The 16,644-nt window shown below is 58.6% G+C and overlaps 1 protein-coding gene across 9 annotated transcripts in view; it reads right to left on the reverse strand.

Annotated features, from left to right (window-relative positions):
• Window positions 1-16,644, reverse strand: part of SPECC1L (sperm antigen with calponin homology and coiled-coil domains 1 like) — an 85,759-nt gene that overhangs the window by 1,777 nt on the left and 67,338 nt on the right. For 8 of the 9 annotated variants that reach the window (XM_070769956.1, XM_070769954.1, XM_019977529.2 and 5 more), the window contains 2 exons: window positions 2,848-2,964; window positions 879-938 (listed from right to left, as the gene is read on the reverse strand). In XM_070769956.1, coding sequence (XP_070626057.1) covers window positions 879-938; window positions 2,848-2,964 — 177 coding nt within the window. Of the gene's footprint in view, window positions 1-878; window positions 939-2,847; window positions 2,965-16,644 lie in introns of those variants that run through there. The other variant, XR_011561257.1, reaches the window with a different exon arrangement.

Here is a 16,644-nt window from a genome sequence, read left to right on the forward strand (position 1 = left end):
CAGCCGTGGTCCGGAGGCCCCGGGGCCTGCAGGTGAGGGCGATGCTGCCAGGAAGCGGGCGGGGACCTGGGCTGTGAGCTGGCCCCGGGAGGCCCCCACCGGGGAGTGCAGGTCAGCCGGACGGGGAGAAGGAGCACGCGTGAGCTCAGTGGAAGAGCCGCAACGGGAAGCTGTCAGGGTGAGGGACTGTGTGCTTCTTAGACATCAGAACTTTACACATGGCGTGAACCTTCCAGATAAGGGAACCCCTGCATAACCACAACTCCTGTCTCTACGTTTACAATCGAACAGAAGCCACTCACAGCTACGTGCTTCTGTGAGCTCGCAAGACGTTTACGGACTCTGCGCAGGCACTCCCGCAGGGTAATCACGAGCGCAAACACTCGCTCAAAGCCACCGGTTGCTACCAGGCAGGTGGCAGGCACCCTCGGACTGGGAGGCAGCCCTGCGGGCTCCTGACCTGGCCCCGGGGGGGGTCCCTCACTCTGCGGACACGCTAAGCTGTGTGTCTCTGGGTGCGGGGGGGGGCGGGCTTTGTACTCGGATGCAGCGTTTTCTCCCTTGAAGTCAGACTTGCCGACGAGGCAGCAGCCCCCACAGAAACAGTCTGCCCTGAGCAGGGCAGCCCCGCCCCGCCCTGACCTCGCCCCCGGGCGCCCTGCGCTCTGGGCCTCCGTCCTCCACTGTGGCACAGGCCGGGCTGCTGGGCTGCGCCTCCGATGGTGACCCTGACCACCCAGCTCAGGGCCCGTCCTCGGGTGCTCAGTGTGAGGCAGAGGGTGCACAGCGCGGGGGGGGCATCCGCACCCTCCAGAGGGAGTCCCTGCAGCTCGCGCAGGGCCCTGCCCGGCAGCCACCCCCTCAGGGTGAGGGCTCACCAGTGTGGACTTGATGCCGACGCTTTCGGCCGCCTGGAAGGCCAGCGTGAAGTTCCTCCGCTGGAAGAGAAGCCATGGGACGGTTGTGTGAGCGGGCCAGGCAGGGCCACCAGCCCGCCCACACCTGCTGTGCTGACCGCCACCCGGGCCCTCCCGCCCTTCTCCTGCCCTCATAGCTGTGCAGTGACCCCCAAACAAGGGTCGGCCTGAGCTGCCTGGACACCCCCAAAGCTAGTAAGAAACGCTTATAGTTTTCCCCTTTTGGGGTCTTCAAAGTCATCTGAAGGTCAGGAGGGGCCCTGAGGCGGGGCACTGGGGGCAGCAGAAGGCTTCAGCTGCACTGAGCCCGTTCTTTTCTGGGGGGTGGTCTTGATCCCTGCCTCCTGTACAATGTCATGAACCTCCATCCACAGTTCTTCAGGTGCTCTATCAGATCGAATCCCTTTCCACAGGAGTGGAAAAGGTCAGTTTCCATTCCAATCCCAAAGAAAGGCAATCCCAAATAACCTTCAAACTACCGCACAATTGCACTCATCTCACACGCTAGTAAGGTAATGCTCAAAATTCTCCAAGTCAGTCAGGCTTCAGCAGTACATGAACCGTGAACTTCCAGATGTTCAAGCTGGATTTAGAAAAGGCAGAGGAGCCAGAGATCAAATTGCCAACATCTGCTGGATCTTCAAAAAAGCAAGAGAGTTCCAGAAAAACATCTATTTCTGCTTTATTGACTATGCCAAAGCCTTTGACTGTGTGGATCACAATAAACTGTGGAAAATTCTGAAAGAGATGGGAATACCAGACCACCTGACCTACCTCCTGAGAAACCTATATGCAGGTCAAGAAGAACAGTTAGAACCGGACATGGAACAACAGACTGGTTCCAAATTGGGAAAGAAGTACGTCAAGGTTATATCGTCACTCTGCTTATTTAACTTACGTGCAGAGGACATCATGAGAAATGCTGGGATGGATGAAACACAAGCTGGAATCAAGATTGCCGGGAGAAACATCAATAACCTCAGATATGCAGATGACACCACCCTTATGGCAGAAAGTGAAGAAGAACTAAAAAACCTCTTGATGAAAGTGAAAAAGGAGAGTGAAAAAGTTGGCTTAAAGCTCAACATTTAGAAAACGAAGATCACGGCATCCAGTCCCATCACTTCATGGCAAATAGATGGGAAACAGTGGAAACAGTGGCTGACTTTATTTTTCTGGGCTCCAAAATCACTGCAGATGGTGACTGCAGCCGTGAAATTAAAAGATGCTTACTTCTTGGAAGGAAAGTTATGACCAACCTAGACAGCATATTAAAAAGCAGAGACATTACTTTGCCAACAAAGGTCCGCTAGTCAAGGCTATGGTTTTTCCAGTGGTCATGTATGGATGTGAGAGTTGGACTGTGAACAAGGCTGAGCGCCGAAGAATTGATGCTTTTGAACTGTGGTGTTGGAGAAGACTCTTGAGAGTCCCTTGGACTGCAAGGAGATCCAACCAGTCCTTCCTAGGGGAAATTAGTCCTGAATATTCACTGGAAGGACTGATGCTGAAGCTGAAACTCCAATACTTTGGCCACCTGATGTGAAGAACTGACTCACTGGAAAAGGCCCTGATGCTGGGAAAGATTGAAGGCGGGAGGAGAAGGGGACGACAGAGCATGAGATGGCTGGATGGCATCACTGACTCGATGGGCATGAGTGTGAGTAAACTCCATGAGTTGGTGATGGACAGGGAGGCCTGGCGTGCTGCAGTCCATGGGGTCATACAGTTGGACATGACTGAGTGAGTGAACTGAACTGCACTGAGCTGGCACCGGCCGGATGGGGAGGAGCCTGGCCAGGCGTGGGTCGTGCTGCCCAGACCACTCTCCTCGCCAAGTCCTGAGCCTGCGTCGTCAGCCATAAGGTGAGCCGGCAGCCCGCCCCCCGCACCCCCAGAAGCGCTGCCCTGCTCGGCCGCGTGCCGGCACCTTGTCCTGGCTGTTGAGCTCCTGGTAGGGGATGTGTGCGGGGAGGTAGGTGTGCAGGAGGGCGCAGAAGGCCAGCCCATCGTTCCAGCTGCTGCTGAAGTTGGTGATGTCAATGTTCTGCAGGAAAAGAAAGAAAGCACGTAAGTGACACCGCCCCCCCGGGCTCCTCAGGTCATGGTGGAGGGGGTGGAGGCCCTCAAGTCCCGGCAAGCCGAGCCCCTGCTGTGGGCTGGGGGCCTGGGCCCGGGCCAGCTGGTGTCAGGGGCCATGGGAGCAGCAGCTCTGTGTTAGGAAGAGCTGTGTCCAGCTGCCCCTCACCCCACGACTCACAGGATGCCCCACCTCAAAGTGAGGGCGTGGACGCCAGTCTGCAGTGGGGACACCCAGAGCCGACGACATGGGCGGCAGGCCCCCGCAGCGCGTGTCCAAGGGTCAGCTTGGCTCCGACAAGTACCCAACTCCATCTCCAGGTTGCACTGTTTCCAACTACAGACGCAACAGGTCCCTCAGAATATCTTACCACATGACAGAGCAGGTCAGCCAGAAAGTAGCCTTTACCCTTATTGGCAAGAATGCTTTTGAAGCAGAAACTCACGATTACATTTAGAAATTCACACGCTTTACGAGGATGCCATGAACTAAAGAGAGAGTGCCCCCAGCCTGGCATGTCCTGGGTGCTGTCTCAGGGCCGCCCTCCTAGGGGCCGCCTGGGGCACCGCGCCCGTCTCCCAGAGCAGTGGTCACGGAGCTTGTCCTGTGTCTGCAGGGAGCTCCACCAAGGCTGCCCACCGACCCCTGTGCAGACGGTTAGCTCCTGACCCCACACGGGGCCGGGGCCCAGGGCGGGGCTCCTGACAAGCCGCAGGGCGTAGACACCAGCTCTGTTGCCAAAACGAACGCCTGGGCCCTGACCACAGGCACCGGAAACTGCCCGCTGGAGTGACGAGCCGGAGGTCACTCCCCCAGCGGCTGCCAATCCAGCCTGGAGGCCTTGTTCGAGGCCTAGACTGTGCTGACGGAAGGGACCAGGTCGAGGCGCCACGGGGGCACAGCCCTGCCGAGAGCTCCTGGGCAAGTGCGGTAGCCTGTGGTGGGCCTGCCACGGCCAGCGGAGGGCAGAGCCAGGCCCCACGCTGAGGCCCGGGAGCCCCGTGTCCCTGGTCCCCACCGTGACCACGCAACAGTCCTGGCGGGCTGGCCGCCTCACGGCCTCTGCTCTGCAACGCCCGCAGTCACCACCACGGCCAACCTGCCCCTGTGACCTCCCGGGGATCTCAGGACGCAGCCAGTGGGAGAAACCAGGATGGGAAGGAGGCTACCTGTCCACGGCCCCTGGGGGGCAGGGCCCCCACAGCAGGGTCCCCGCACTCCCACACACCGACGCACGCTCCCCACAGAGGCCCGGGTCACAGGACCCCCACAGGACCCCTCCGCCCAGTCCTGGGGGTGCGGCGCCCCGACCAGGAGCCAGGACAGGGGTGGCCTGTGGGCAGCAGAGACGGAGCACCTGACGACGTGTCCAGCTCCGCATGGGCGAGGCCACGCCCCGGCCACTCATGCAGGCCTGGAGGAAGCACGCCCCACTTCCTGCCCAGCGACCGGCCGGCCTAGCAGAGCCGCCTACGTGCCTGGCCTCAGCGGCGCGGCAGACCCCAGCTCCGCAGGAAGTGGCTGGGCCCGCGGTCAGGCAGCACCGGGTATGAGGCCCACCAGAGCCTTCAAAGCCCACGGACACACAGGTCCCAGGGCGCCGACCACCAACTTCCATATCGAAACGACCGAAGCCCAGACCCCCACTGCGGCCCCTACGAGCCGGAGGCCCAACCAGCAACCCTGGGGAGGCAGCCCGGCCCTGAGACGGGGTGGGAGGCCACACCTGTGCTCCGTCTCACCGTCCGCCTCTTCACATTTGGGCGGAAAAGTCACAGTACATGGACTGACAGAGCACGGACAGCAGGGAGATGACACTGTCCCCAAAGCTGAGGAACAGGTGGGGCACACCGGCCCCTGTCTCCGGGGCTCGGGGCTCCTGGGCGTACGGGCCGCGTGGACCTTCCCTGAGTGGACACGGGGAAGGGCCCATGGGCGGACAAACCAGGAGCCCAAGGGAGAGGGCGTGGGGCAGCAGACAGGGACCCCCGACGCAGCAGGACTGGGGCAGCACCTGCGCGGCCACGCGGCCTGCACCGACGTCCTCAAGCTGTCTGACGGGGACTCGTCGTCTCAGGAAGCGGTTCGTCCAGGGCAGAGGAGGGCCACCTGCACAGCCCGGCTCCTCCTCCCAGCGGGTCCTGACCCCCCACCACAGCTGACCCCCCCAGAAACACCGCAGCCCAAAGCCACGCCTTCTGAGGGGAGCCCGCCGCGATGGAGCAGCTCTGCCTGCTCACTAGTCTGCCCTCCGAGAGGGAACGGTTCTCTCCTAAGACAGACTCACACGTAATCACAAGCTGTAATGAACGACTGCAGATCCTACGGGGCTCTCTTCAGGGCTTTCCCGCTGTGTGAGAGAAGTCTAAGTCTGGATAAGCACGAGGGGTCACTGGACGAGCCGAAGGGAAAGCTCACAGAGCCCCGAGCACAGACTTACACAGGGCGCTCTGCCCACCCCGGGAGCGTCGCCGGGCCCCGCGGGCAGCCAGCCTGCCTGTGCCCGGGCCCCCGCTGCCGTCTCAGCTCCCGCAGACTCACCCGTGGTGCCGCCCTGCCCGCGGCCCTCCTGACCTCAGACGCAGCCCGTCCCCCTGCAGCGGGCGGGACCCACCTCCGTGCACTGACGCTGGGGGGGTGGGGCGGTTTTGAGGGTCAACAAGCTGCACCAGCAGTGTGTCAGGAACATCGTAACATGTCGTCACTTGTCTGACTTTTAATTAAGGGCCACAAAACGCACCCCAGATACCTCGCGTGCAGGAGACACGGGCTTGACCGCTGGGTCGGGAAGACCCCCCAGAGAAGGGCATGGCAACCACTCCAGCACCTGGCAGGCTGCATACCATCCAGGGGGTTGCAGAGAGCTGGACACGCCTTGGCGACAGACACTTTCATGTTTAAGGCAGTAGGCAAAGGGCCTGAGCGCGGGGTTGGCCTCTGCAGCACACAGCCTCCTCCATCAGCTCAGCCATCACGGCGGGCTCTCCCGCCAACCACACTGCCTGGTGACAAGAGGCAGGACAGAGCCACAGACAAGCCCCTGCCCAGGGGCCTCCAGGCCTCAGCCCAGGCCAGGGGCAGCGTTTGGGGATGTTAGAGCCTGGGTGCGGACGGGGGGGGGAGGCAGGGCCCAAAGAGGGAGAGCCGGCAGGAGGCGGTTTCTGTGGCTCCCCAGTGACCCCCAAGTGACGAGTGACCCCCGAGTGATGGTCAGCAGAGGCCCCGCTGGCCCTGGAGGAGCAGCCCGTGGTGCTGCGTGCACGTCTGCCCGGGCCCTTGGCCAGGCTCTGCTCCGGGTCAGGGGAGGGAGGGAGGGAGGGAGGGAGGCCTGCTCGTCACGCCGTCCACGTCGGGACTTGTGCATGAAGCGGAGGCGGGAAGGAGACGCGGGGCGGATGCTGGCCCGAGGATGAACAGCCTCCTGCGCCCTGTGGGGGCGGGGCAGCCAGGCCCCAGGCCCCTTACCGAGCCTCAGCACGGCCGGCCAGGCCCGTCCAGGTGCCCCCAGCCTGCCCTCCCCCAGGGAGCCGGTCGTCAGTCGGGCACAGCTCTCTAAGATCTGGAGGCCCCAGTGTGCGGCCCGGAGGCAGGCCCACTGCCCCGGAGACCAGAGTGGCTGCAGGCACGAGCGGCGGGATGCCACAGCACGAGGGCGTCGGCCGCCGGACCCCACCCGGGACGCCGCCCGCCGGGGAGCCAGGCCAGGGTCGAGCGTGGGACAGAAGGCCATCAAGGAGCCCATCTGGGAAGAGGGCTCCCCGGGCCAGGCGGCTGGAGTGGCTCCATCTGGCGACCATGCTCCACGCCGGCCCCACCCCACTGCCTGGACGCACGGACGGACTCAACCCCACAGCTCAGGGGCTTCTGTCCAACACCTGAGCCAGGGGCAGACCCGGCCAATTCACCCCCGGACAGCGTTGCAGGGCTAGCCTCCCCAAGCCCAAACACAGACGCTCCACCAGACACTCTGTCCAGTTCCTTCCAGACAGACACTGAAAGGAAAAAAGGCGACCTGCGAACCTTGTGTGGATCTTAATTCAAGCAAATCAACCGAAAGGCTGACTGGGATTCAGCTGGGAACTCTGAACTCTGTCCAGACGTGTGAGCGCATGCGTGTGTGTGCGTGCGTTTAGTCGCTCAGTCGTGTCCAGCTCTTGTGGCCCACCAGGCTCCTCTGTGTACGGGATTCTCCAGGCACAAATACTGGAGTGGGTTGCCGTACCCTTCTCCAGGGGATCTTCCCAACCCAGGGATGGAACCCAGGTCTCCCGCACTGTGGGCGGATTCTTTACACTTGAGCCACCAGGGATGGTGTTCAAATGAGTGGTGACGTTACATGGAATCCCGGGGGTGGGGGAGTAACCAGGACACCTGGGCCTGGGGTGTGTCCCCGAGGGTCATTTTTACTGTTCCCACTGCTTTAGCGCATCATATCTGAAAATTTCCTTGAGAAACAAAACTACAACTCAGCAGCAAACAACCCAATGGTGCAAATACGGAAAGGGGCAGAGGCCCTGAACCGACATGTCTCCAAGGCCGACAGATGACCAGCAGCACAAGAAGCTGGATGCCGCTGGTAACCAGGGAACTGCAGGCCGGAACTGTCCCACACCACCGCCTCCCGTGCTGTGCCGGGCTGCACAGCACCCCGAGAGCTGGAACCCCAGAAGCTGGGGACAGCGAGGAGAAGCCAGAGCCCCGTTCTGGCTGCTGCGGGGCAGGGAGATGACCCCTGGCCACCTACACAGAGCGTCACCACGGGCCCGGGGAAGGCCACCCCCCCGACATCACGGACACGAGTCCCCACGGGAGCGTTCACAGCAGCACGGGAGCCGGAAGTGGAAGCAACACAAACGTCTTCCGAGCGGAACACGGACACGGACACGTGACGGGCACGCCCACAGGGTGGGGGAAGGGTACGCACGGCAAGCTGGAGGCGCCTGGAAACGCCATGCCCGACCCAGACCCTGGGCCAGGCTCTGCAGAGGCTGCTCCAGGGCTGGCTTAGGAGCACCCTGAAGGGAAGGAGTGAGAATCCAGGGGAAAAGGCCAGACGATCCAGAGGCTTCAGCACCGAATGGGCTTTACAACACAAGTTTCAGCTTCTGAACATGAAGGCTGGTGGAAATAAGACACCACTTTACAAGGACAAGAAGTAGGGAAGTGAAGGAAGTTAAAAAACCTCACTTTCTCGAGGTAGCCATCACTGATACTTTGATGGGTATTTTTACTCAGAAGAAGTTATACTGTTAAGTATCCTTGAATTACTATATTGTAGTTATTTTCATGGTGATACACAGATTAATGTTATATTTCAAATGGCCCTATAAAATATCACTACCCAGATAATTCCTAATTTCTATAGCCAACAATCTGTTGATGAACTCTTAGGTTAATTTGGAGAAGGCGATGGCACCCACTCCAGTACTCTTGCCTGGAAAATCCCATGGATGGAGGAGCCTGATGGGCTGTAGTCCATGGGGTTGCTAAGAGTCGGACACGAATGAGCGACTTCCCTTTCACTTTCACTTTACAAAGACAGAGAATGGACACCTGGGCTCATTCAAACACCTTACGTCTGAGAAACAGTCCGCGCAAGGTGGTGGCCCAGGGCTCAGCCGCCAGAGAAGAGCAGAGGCTCCGACCACAGCCCTGGGCCCGGCTGGGAGGCCAGCCCATGCTCAGAACCGTGCGAGGAGGAGGGGGCCTGGAAGCAGCGGGGTCTTCTCTGTCTGACCAGGCCGCCCTCAGGGCCCCAAGGGAAGCGGCGACGCGGGGACACAACCGCTCAGCACACGCACCTGGTCAGGAGCCCACTTCACGGCCTCCAGCAGCAACCGCTGCCCTTTCCCCGCTGTCGGCGGTTCGTTCCACAGGTTCGTTCCACACACCGACCAAGGGCACCCGTCCAGAGGGGCGTGGCTCCCGGGACCCTCGGCGGGGCGGGGCAGCCTGCCACGCCTGCGCCCTCCCGGGGCTCCGGCCCCCCGCCCCCACCCTGGTTTCAGTTTGCACACAGGTTGGTTTCTGAGGTAACAGGGCTCAGGACGCAGCCAGAGAGGCTGAGGGCCGCGAGGAGGAGGTGGTGTGTGCAGGAGTCTGAACGCCAGGCCCACAAGTCTCAGTCATCCCAAGGGGGCCTACCGCCCAGGAAAAGGCACCGCTGTAACAGGCCTGGAAATACTGTTTCAAAACAAATGTTGGAAGTTCCTTGAGGGCAGGGCTCACGCTCCAGACGGCATGACATCTCCCCTGGGGTGAGTGACCTTGCGATGGACACTTCACCGAGAAGGGTCCAGGACGTGTCACGAGGGAGCATGTGCAAAGACACCCAACATCACGGGCTCAGAGGCGCCTGCAGAACTGAAGCCAAACCACACACGCAGGACAGGACTGCGGCTGCCCGTGCCCAGCCCTGGCCAGGGAGGACGGGCCCCGGCCCTCTGACCACCACTTTCGTAGGCCTCCACACACGCCCACACAGACAGTCCAGGGGGCCTCTCCTCACAGCAAGCGACGGCGGGAAACAGCCCATGTCCACCGACAGCCGAATGGGTAACGAATGGGGACACAGCCGTAAACGCCGAGTCTCCGGGAAAGGAGGTGAATTGCTGACACCCAACAACACAAACCCATGCCAGAACAGTCACGCCCGATGAGAGAAGCCAGACCCTCCCCAAGCTGCACACGTGGTTCCGTTTGCACAAAACCATGAAGGTGCGAGCCCTGCGGCGAGAGCAGGCCAGGGGCAGACGCTCCTCAGGAGACAGAGCCGTCCGTCCACGTGCGGACAGTTCCCCGGGCGTGTACGTGGACCCAAAGTCAGCAAGCTGTAAAACCTACGCCCGGGCAGCAGCGGCGGCCACTACTGCACAGTAACACCGAGCCACTGAGCTACGCCTCTCGCTGTGGTGGGGCTGCTATATGTCAAAAACAAACAAACAGACTTGGAGAAAAAGATCAGATCTGTGGTCACCAGAGGTGGGTTGGGGGAGGGGAACCGGAGGGCAGAGACCTGCGGTTTGGAGATAAACAGGTCCTGGGGATGTAACTGGAGAAGGCGATGGCACCCCGCTCCAGTGCTCTTGCCTGGAGAGTCCCAGGGACGGGGAGCCTGGTGGGCTGCCGTCCCTGGGTGGCACGGAGTCGGGCACGGCTGAGCAGCGGCGGGGACCTAACACCACTGTGTCACGCGTGAACGTGGAGAGGCCCTCACAGCTCTCATCACGGAACACCTTTCTGCTCCGCACATATGTGAGACGAGGCTCGCTCAGCTTCCTGTGGTCATACTCCGTGTGTGTGTAGTCGGACCATCACGCCCCACACCTGACGTTTATCTGTGCCGCGGTCAACCCCACCTCACCACATCTGCTTAAAGGACACGAGGGGAGCCCAGACCACACTCACAGTCAGATCCAGGCTCTACACGAGCTCTTGCAGCTTCCCACCTTTGCAGCTCATCCCCAGTGTCTTGCATTTTGTGACTGAACACAGCACAGTTAAACTACAGCAGAGCCAGCCCCGGCCTGTGGGCTGACAGGGGTGCCGCCTGCTGGCTGCTCGGGGGCGGGGTCCCCAGGGAGCCTGCAGGCACCCTGCGTGCGTGGCAAGAGCCCCTCCCCTCTTCCCTGACCCAGGCTCTGCCCAGGCCCCTCTCACCTGGGGTCTGCGTTGCATGAGTAGTGTCTCCATTTCCTTAAGAGACAGCCTGGACTCCTGAGAAGTGGCCTGGTGGTATTTCTGCCCTGAGTCCCCCTCAGAGCCTTGCTGCCCATCAGCGTGGGCTCCATGTCCCTCCCCTGTGCCAGGTCATGAGAAGCAAGGGGCCATTACCCGTCCTCCTCTCAGGATGCCCGCCCTGGGGCCGTGGCCAGCATGCTGTGAGGAAGCCCTGGCCACAGGGAGGTGTCCACTGATAGCCCTGGTCAGGGTCCACCCAGACATGTGTTGGCAGGAGCCTCCGACGGAGCAGAGAACCGTGCCTCCTGCGCGCTACCGACGGGCACGCGTGACCCACGTCAGTGCCGGCGAGCCTGTGTTGCCCCCTCTTGGCTGGGTGGCAGCCAGCCTGCTGTGTCCTGCACTGAAGAGCCCGCTGGTGAGAGACCCAGCTCCCCTCCCAACGGCGCCTGGAGGTCAGCCACCCTTCCCACGGCCGTGAAGCACCTCCACACATAACCAGCTTCCACCAACGGGGCGCTCACCCCAAACTTCCCGACGGACCTCAGGCTAAACTCACGCGTGCGATGAAATTAACCTGTCAGACCTCGACTCCTCTGTGGCCTTCACACAGTTCGGCTGGCCTCCCGTGCAAAGTCACTGAAGCACAAGAGGATAAAGGCTTCTCACGATGGAAGGAACTGAGGACTGTGCGAGCTGCTGGAGATGATACATAGAGATTATGTGACCCAGACAATTTAATGGTTCTGCTTTTAGCAAAAAAAATTACACAGCTCTTGAAAACATTGCTTATCTGATTTCTCTCTTATTTCTCAGCATTCCTCATAGAATAAAAAGGCCTGCTTACTGGAAACCTCCTGGAGCCCAGGGCACTGTCTGGCGGGAAGAGCCTGGGTCTGGGTGTTGAGAGACCCCAGGGCAAGCGCAGGGGCCGCAAGCACCTCTGGCTGGCGGAGCGGGAGCCCTGCATCACGATTCCCAGGGCCGTCTCAGGGGTGACCTTCGAGGTGCGGCTTCCGATGAACACACGCATTCCTGAGACGTTGAGCTGACCGAGCGCTGGTGGCCAGGCTGTCAGCCACACCCAGCGGCTGCTCTGTTTTTGCAGAGTTCATGGGAAGAAAGGAGGAAGGCCGAGGGGCGGGACCCTGAGTCCTGGAGTTGACGACCCCATGGACCCCTCCTGCCGGAGGAGCCTCAGCAGGCGCGTCTGAGAGGCTCTGCCTGGCCGGGGGCAGCCACCCCTCCTGAGCGCCTTCCCGAGTGCACGGGCCCTGGAGAACATGCCCGGTTAGGAAAGCGGGAACTGGGGCTCAACCGGGGCTGCTGGGGCTCTCCGACCCGCTCAGCGGTGTGGGAAACCCTGAGTGCGTCATGGGGAGTCTGGCTGGGCAGTGTCACCTGAAAGGGAAAGCCAAGTCGCTCAGTTGAGTCCAACTCTGCGACCGCACGGACTGTAGCCTACCAGGCGCCTCCGTCCATGGGATTTTCCAGGCAAGAGTGCTGGAGTGGAGTGCCATTGCCTTGTCCTACCTCACACTAAAACGATGATCAAGCTAATTTATCGAAATGCTAACTAAGCAATTAATTTAAAAATTAGAGCCCTGACATTTCTGGAAACGCATGTTAGCAGCTGCTGTCAAAGCATGGTTAAACCACAGAGCACCAGAAGTACATCGTGGTTCAGGGAAAACTTGGTCTCCAGCTGCTGTGCTCGGCATGCAGAGGGCCCCTGAACACAGGAGGCAGCCCACGCACCCACTGTGGCCACCACGTGGAGCTGAGCCCGGGCCGCAGAGCCCGCTGGCACCCGGCGGACGTGTGAGCCCCAGGCCCAGCCGCCGCTCCGGACGAAGACGGCGTTGTCACCAGGTCAGGACGGTCAGACCAGCAGTTTCCATCGCTTCACTGGCGGGAACTTGTGAGTGTGTGAGTCCACATAAAGACCGGGTGGGACCACAAATCTGGCCACTCGTTTCCCTTTGTTCAAGTATTTTAAACCCTGGGACACGGTGATATTTACAAACAATGAGAGCTTTCTGTATGGGAACTCAGTTTCCATGCAAACTGACAATGTACAATAAAAAAGTTCAGACTTCCAACCTCGATTTGATTCAGATCAAACCCTTATCTGCTGCCTGCACCTGTTGGATTTTCACCTCTGGGAAGCCATTCCTGTGACATAAGCCTCCAGATATAGCAGAGGAAACTGAAGCAACGCTGAGCCTGGCTCAGGAGCCTCGACTGCAGGAGCCCCAGCCTTCCCAGCCTCTCGCCCTGAGTCACTGAAAATGAGGGTAGGAGGGAGGGGAGAGGATGGCGCAGGGATGCTCGCAGCGCCTCCCAGGGACCCAGGGCCTCCTACGGAAGGAGGACAGGCGTGGGAAGGGGCGCAGCTCTCCCTCCCCGCCCGCCCCCGCCCCTCCCCCATCACACCCCCCGCCCCCCTGCATGGGGTGACCATCAGGCACCACAGGGAACCTGGGCCTCTGGGGCCAGCCTGTTGGGCAGGAAAGCTGTCTTTGCAGCTCCCAGGTGTGGAGCAGAGCCTGGGGGGGGGTCTCTGTGCAGAATCAGGGGGCATGAACAGGGCCGGGGTGGGGGGCACAGCAGAGGCTGGGGGCAGCTCCATGCAGGGCCCAGGGGCCATGTGGGCTGACGCCAGCTCGCTCCGTGAACACACGCAGCTGCGAAGGGAACTTCCTTTTCCTACTTTGCCTACTGACTGTACCCTGCTTCAAAGGAAGCCAGGAAGGCCTGGCTATTTTTATCTGTCCATTCGTTCTCACTCTGCAGACTCTCCTCAATCCACAGGGACATACAATTCTGGGAGAATCTGCTGCTTCTTAGTGAAAAACAGTTGGGAATAAAAGAAGAACCCAGAAGGAAGCACGCTGGGAGACTTTCCCTGTGGTGGGGCAGGTGCCGAAAAAGCCTCTCCTAAAAAACATCACGGGACTGGACAAGCTGGTCAAAAACAACCGCGTCAGGGCTCTGGAGAGCTGACTGATCTCCAGGAAATAAATTAAGGCAATTATTCAGGAAAAGGGACTAAAATGTCAGGGAACAACAGAAAGCAGGCAGCCACCCCGCCGGAAGTCACACTCATTACTCTCTCCTCTCAGGCTTTTTAAAACAGCACTACTGTATACAGGAGTTAATTGCAACGCCACACGGCTGGGCTGACAACACAAATCCAACACCCAGGACATCGGCAGGACAGAGCGGGGACAGGGGCCGCATGCAGCAAGCCTGCAGAAATTTACCAAGCTGAGTCAGAAAAACCTCAGGGAAACGGTGGCAAGGTGCGTTCTGTAATCTCTAGAGCAACTGTTAGGAAAATGACTTAAAATAGTGATATGGCAATACTGGCTCTACGCTACCCACCCACCAGAAACACTGGAAAGATACACTCCGTGCTGAACGCAATCCACAGAGAGCCGGGGTGGGGTGTCGGCCAGAGGGCACTGCAGAGCAGAAAGAAGTAGCACGGATGAAGGCCATTTCAGGATGGAGGGCAGTTCCTCCATCCTCGACATTTATGTACCAAGTAACAGCTGCAACACACACAAAGCAAACACCCTCAGCCCCGCACGGAGACACGGAGAACCCGCCCCTCACTCAGCAGCCGACAGAGCCAGAGGATGTGGACGGCAGGCAACCCACGGCTCTGACCGACCTCCCACAGCAGCAGAACAGCCTTTAAAAACTACACACCATGTCCTGGGCCACAGAACGAGTCTCGAAAAATCTGAGAGCGACTCAGGTTACAGAGAGTGCGTTCTCTGACCACAATGCAATTAAGTTAGAAATCAATAACAGAAAGCTCTCTGGAAAATCCTTAAGTGCTTGGAAACGAACTGGCACACATTTGTATTGAATGTATATTTAAATGACACTTGTCTTGTACACAAAATCGAAGTTCTTAGCAGAGTCTGATCTGAGAATCTGTCAGTCACACACAAGTCCACCCAGAACTTTAATTACTGACTTGTAGCTCACGAGCTTCCTGAGATAGGACCGCCTTTCTCTTTCTAGACTCCTGTTTCAATGCCCAGCACACGACTTGGCACAGGGCTTAGTGTGTATGTGATAACCTAATTTTATATTGGGAAATATCGCTAGAAGGCAAGGAGAGCACAGCACACATCCCTGTGAAACCATTCGTGTCCGTCGATTCTGATTCCGCTCACCTCCACTCAGAAACGCAGCGTCTTTCCTTCTTCGGTCCATGCGCTAATGAGCAAATCCTTCAATAAAACTGTATTCTTACTGCTTGAGATTAAGTCACCTCGGGCAGTACTAAAAGCTTCTGCTCATTTATTAAAACCATTCTGTAGTAGATTAAGTGTTTTCATCATCTTTGGATTAACTAATCCATCTCCAGGCCTGGCATTTTATCAGAGAACAATGAGATTTCAAAGGAAAGCTCTTAAATTTACCTTTAGCGGCTCCTTGATTGTATTCAATTAGGTTTTCCAAGAACAAGAAAACAATGGTACAACAGAAGCCGTTAAATATGAAACTTAGAACCGAAGGAAAGCACGCTGAGAGGGTGAGCTACCCCGCTGCCCGTCCCTCTGCTGCGGTCAGCTCACACTGCCAGGCCCTGGAGGGGCAGTCAGAGACCTGGGCCCGGCGACTCCAGCGACTCCAGCAGCAGCGTGCACGGGCGACGGCGGAGGGCGGTGGGTCACCACCTCTCTCCGTGAGCTCTAAGGAATTAACCGTGTACTTAAATTGGCTTTAAAACACGACTGTCTACAAGCTGAGGTGCTGATTAGAACAGAAAAAGAAAAGCCTCGATCTGTAAAGCAATGTTCAGAAGCACCACACGGCCTTCAGGGAGTCATCTGTCCCAATCCCTGGGGTTGGGGGTGGGGGGCTCAGGCCCGCGTCTGCAAGCCTGACAGCAAGCCCCCTCCGATGGGGATATTCCCGTATTTAAAACTTCAGTGAACAGCTGCTGGCGGGGTGCGATTTAAGGGAGGAAAACGTGTTAGATAAAAGGAAGCTCACAAGGCCGTGCAGTGTAATGGACAGTTACTCAGATTACAGCGGCGAGCACGGCCGCGGCAGGGCGCCTCTCAGGAGGCAGGGCGCCTCTCGGGAGGCTGAGTGGAAGGCGAGCCAGGTGTCGGCTGGGGAGGCTGCCCCCGCTCACTGGCCGCGCCCACGACGGGCAGCAGGCCCGCTCACAGGGTGGTCGGGACCTGAGGGGGCGGCGTGCTGCTGGTCACGTATCAGCCCCGCTCCTGCCGGCTGCGGGACCGCCACTGCAGGGTGGGTCCCACACGGCGGGCTTCAGGGAGGGGACGCTCATCAGTACCTAAGGCCAGATGAGGAAAGGGCTCTGGCACGTCCGACACAGCTCTCGACGAATTAGGAGCTCTATCAGATCCATCTCTCAGCTTAAAAAGATTATGCATATAAAATTATATCCAATTTTAACTCACAGACCTTGAAAATACAACAGCCAGCATCCTACCTGACTTTTAAACAGCAAAACAGATGTTAGTTTCACAGGAAATGAAAGCCAGACAAAGAGAAAAGCCCTCTGTAGACACCACTGCAGAAGTCTGCACAAGGAGCAAGGGGAAGCGTGCCTGCAGCAGACTCTCCAGTGTAGAGAAGAGCCTTTCTTTATGTACAGCGGCCCGTTTTGCTGTGCATTGTATTTCCTCTTCATTTTAAGTACGCAGGAAATGAAAAAAAAATTTAAATTATTAATGGAGGATTTTAAAGAATTGATTTGCGCTTTTTTTTTAACCTAAGGCAATGTACCTTAAAATCACAGAATCAGAGAATTTAAGTGGGAAGGAAGCAAGAGACATTAGTTAACTCAATGATTTAACGTTTGAATGATCTCAATCAACTTGGTTACTTAAATTTTTAAACAACTTGATATATGGCAAAGTTCCATAATCTAGGGGGAAGTACTTTCTAACTATCTCAAATTAGTCAATT

This window comes from Bos indicus, chromosome 17 (genome assembly GCF_029378745.1).
Source record: "Bos indicus isolate NIAB-ARS_2022 breed Sahiwal x Tharparkar chromosome 17, NIAB-ARS_B.indTharparkar_mat_pri_1.0, whole genome shotgun sequence".
Lineage (NCBI taxonomy): Eukaryota > Metazoa > Chordata > Mammalia > Artiodactyla > Bovidae > Bos > Bos indicus.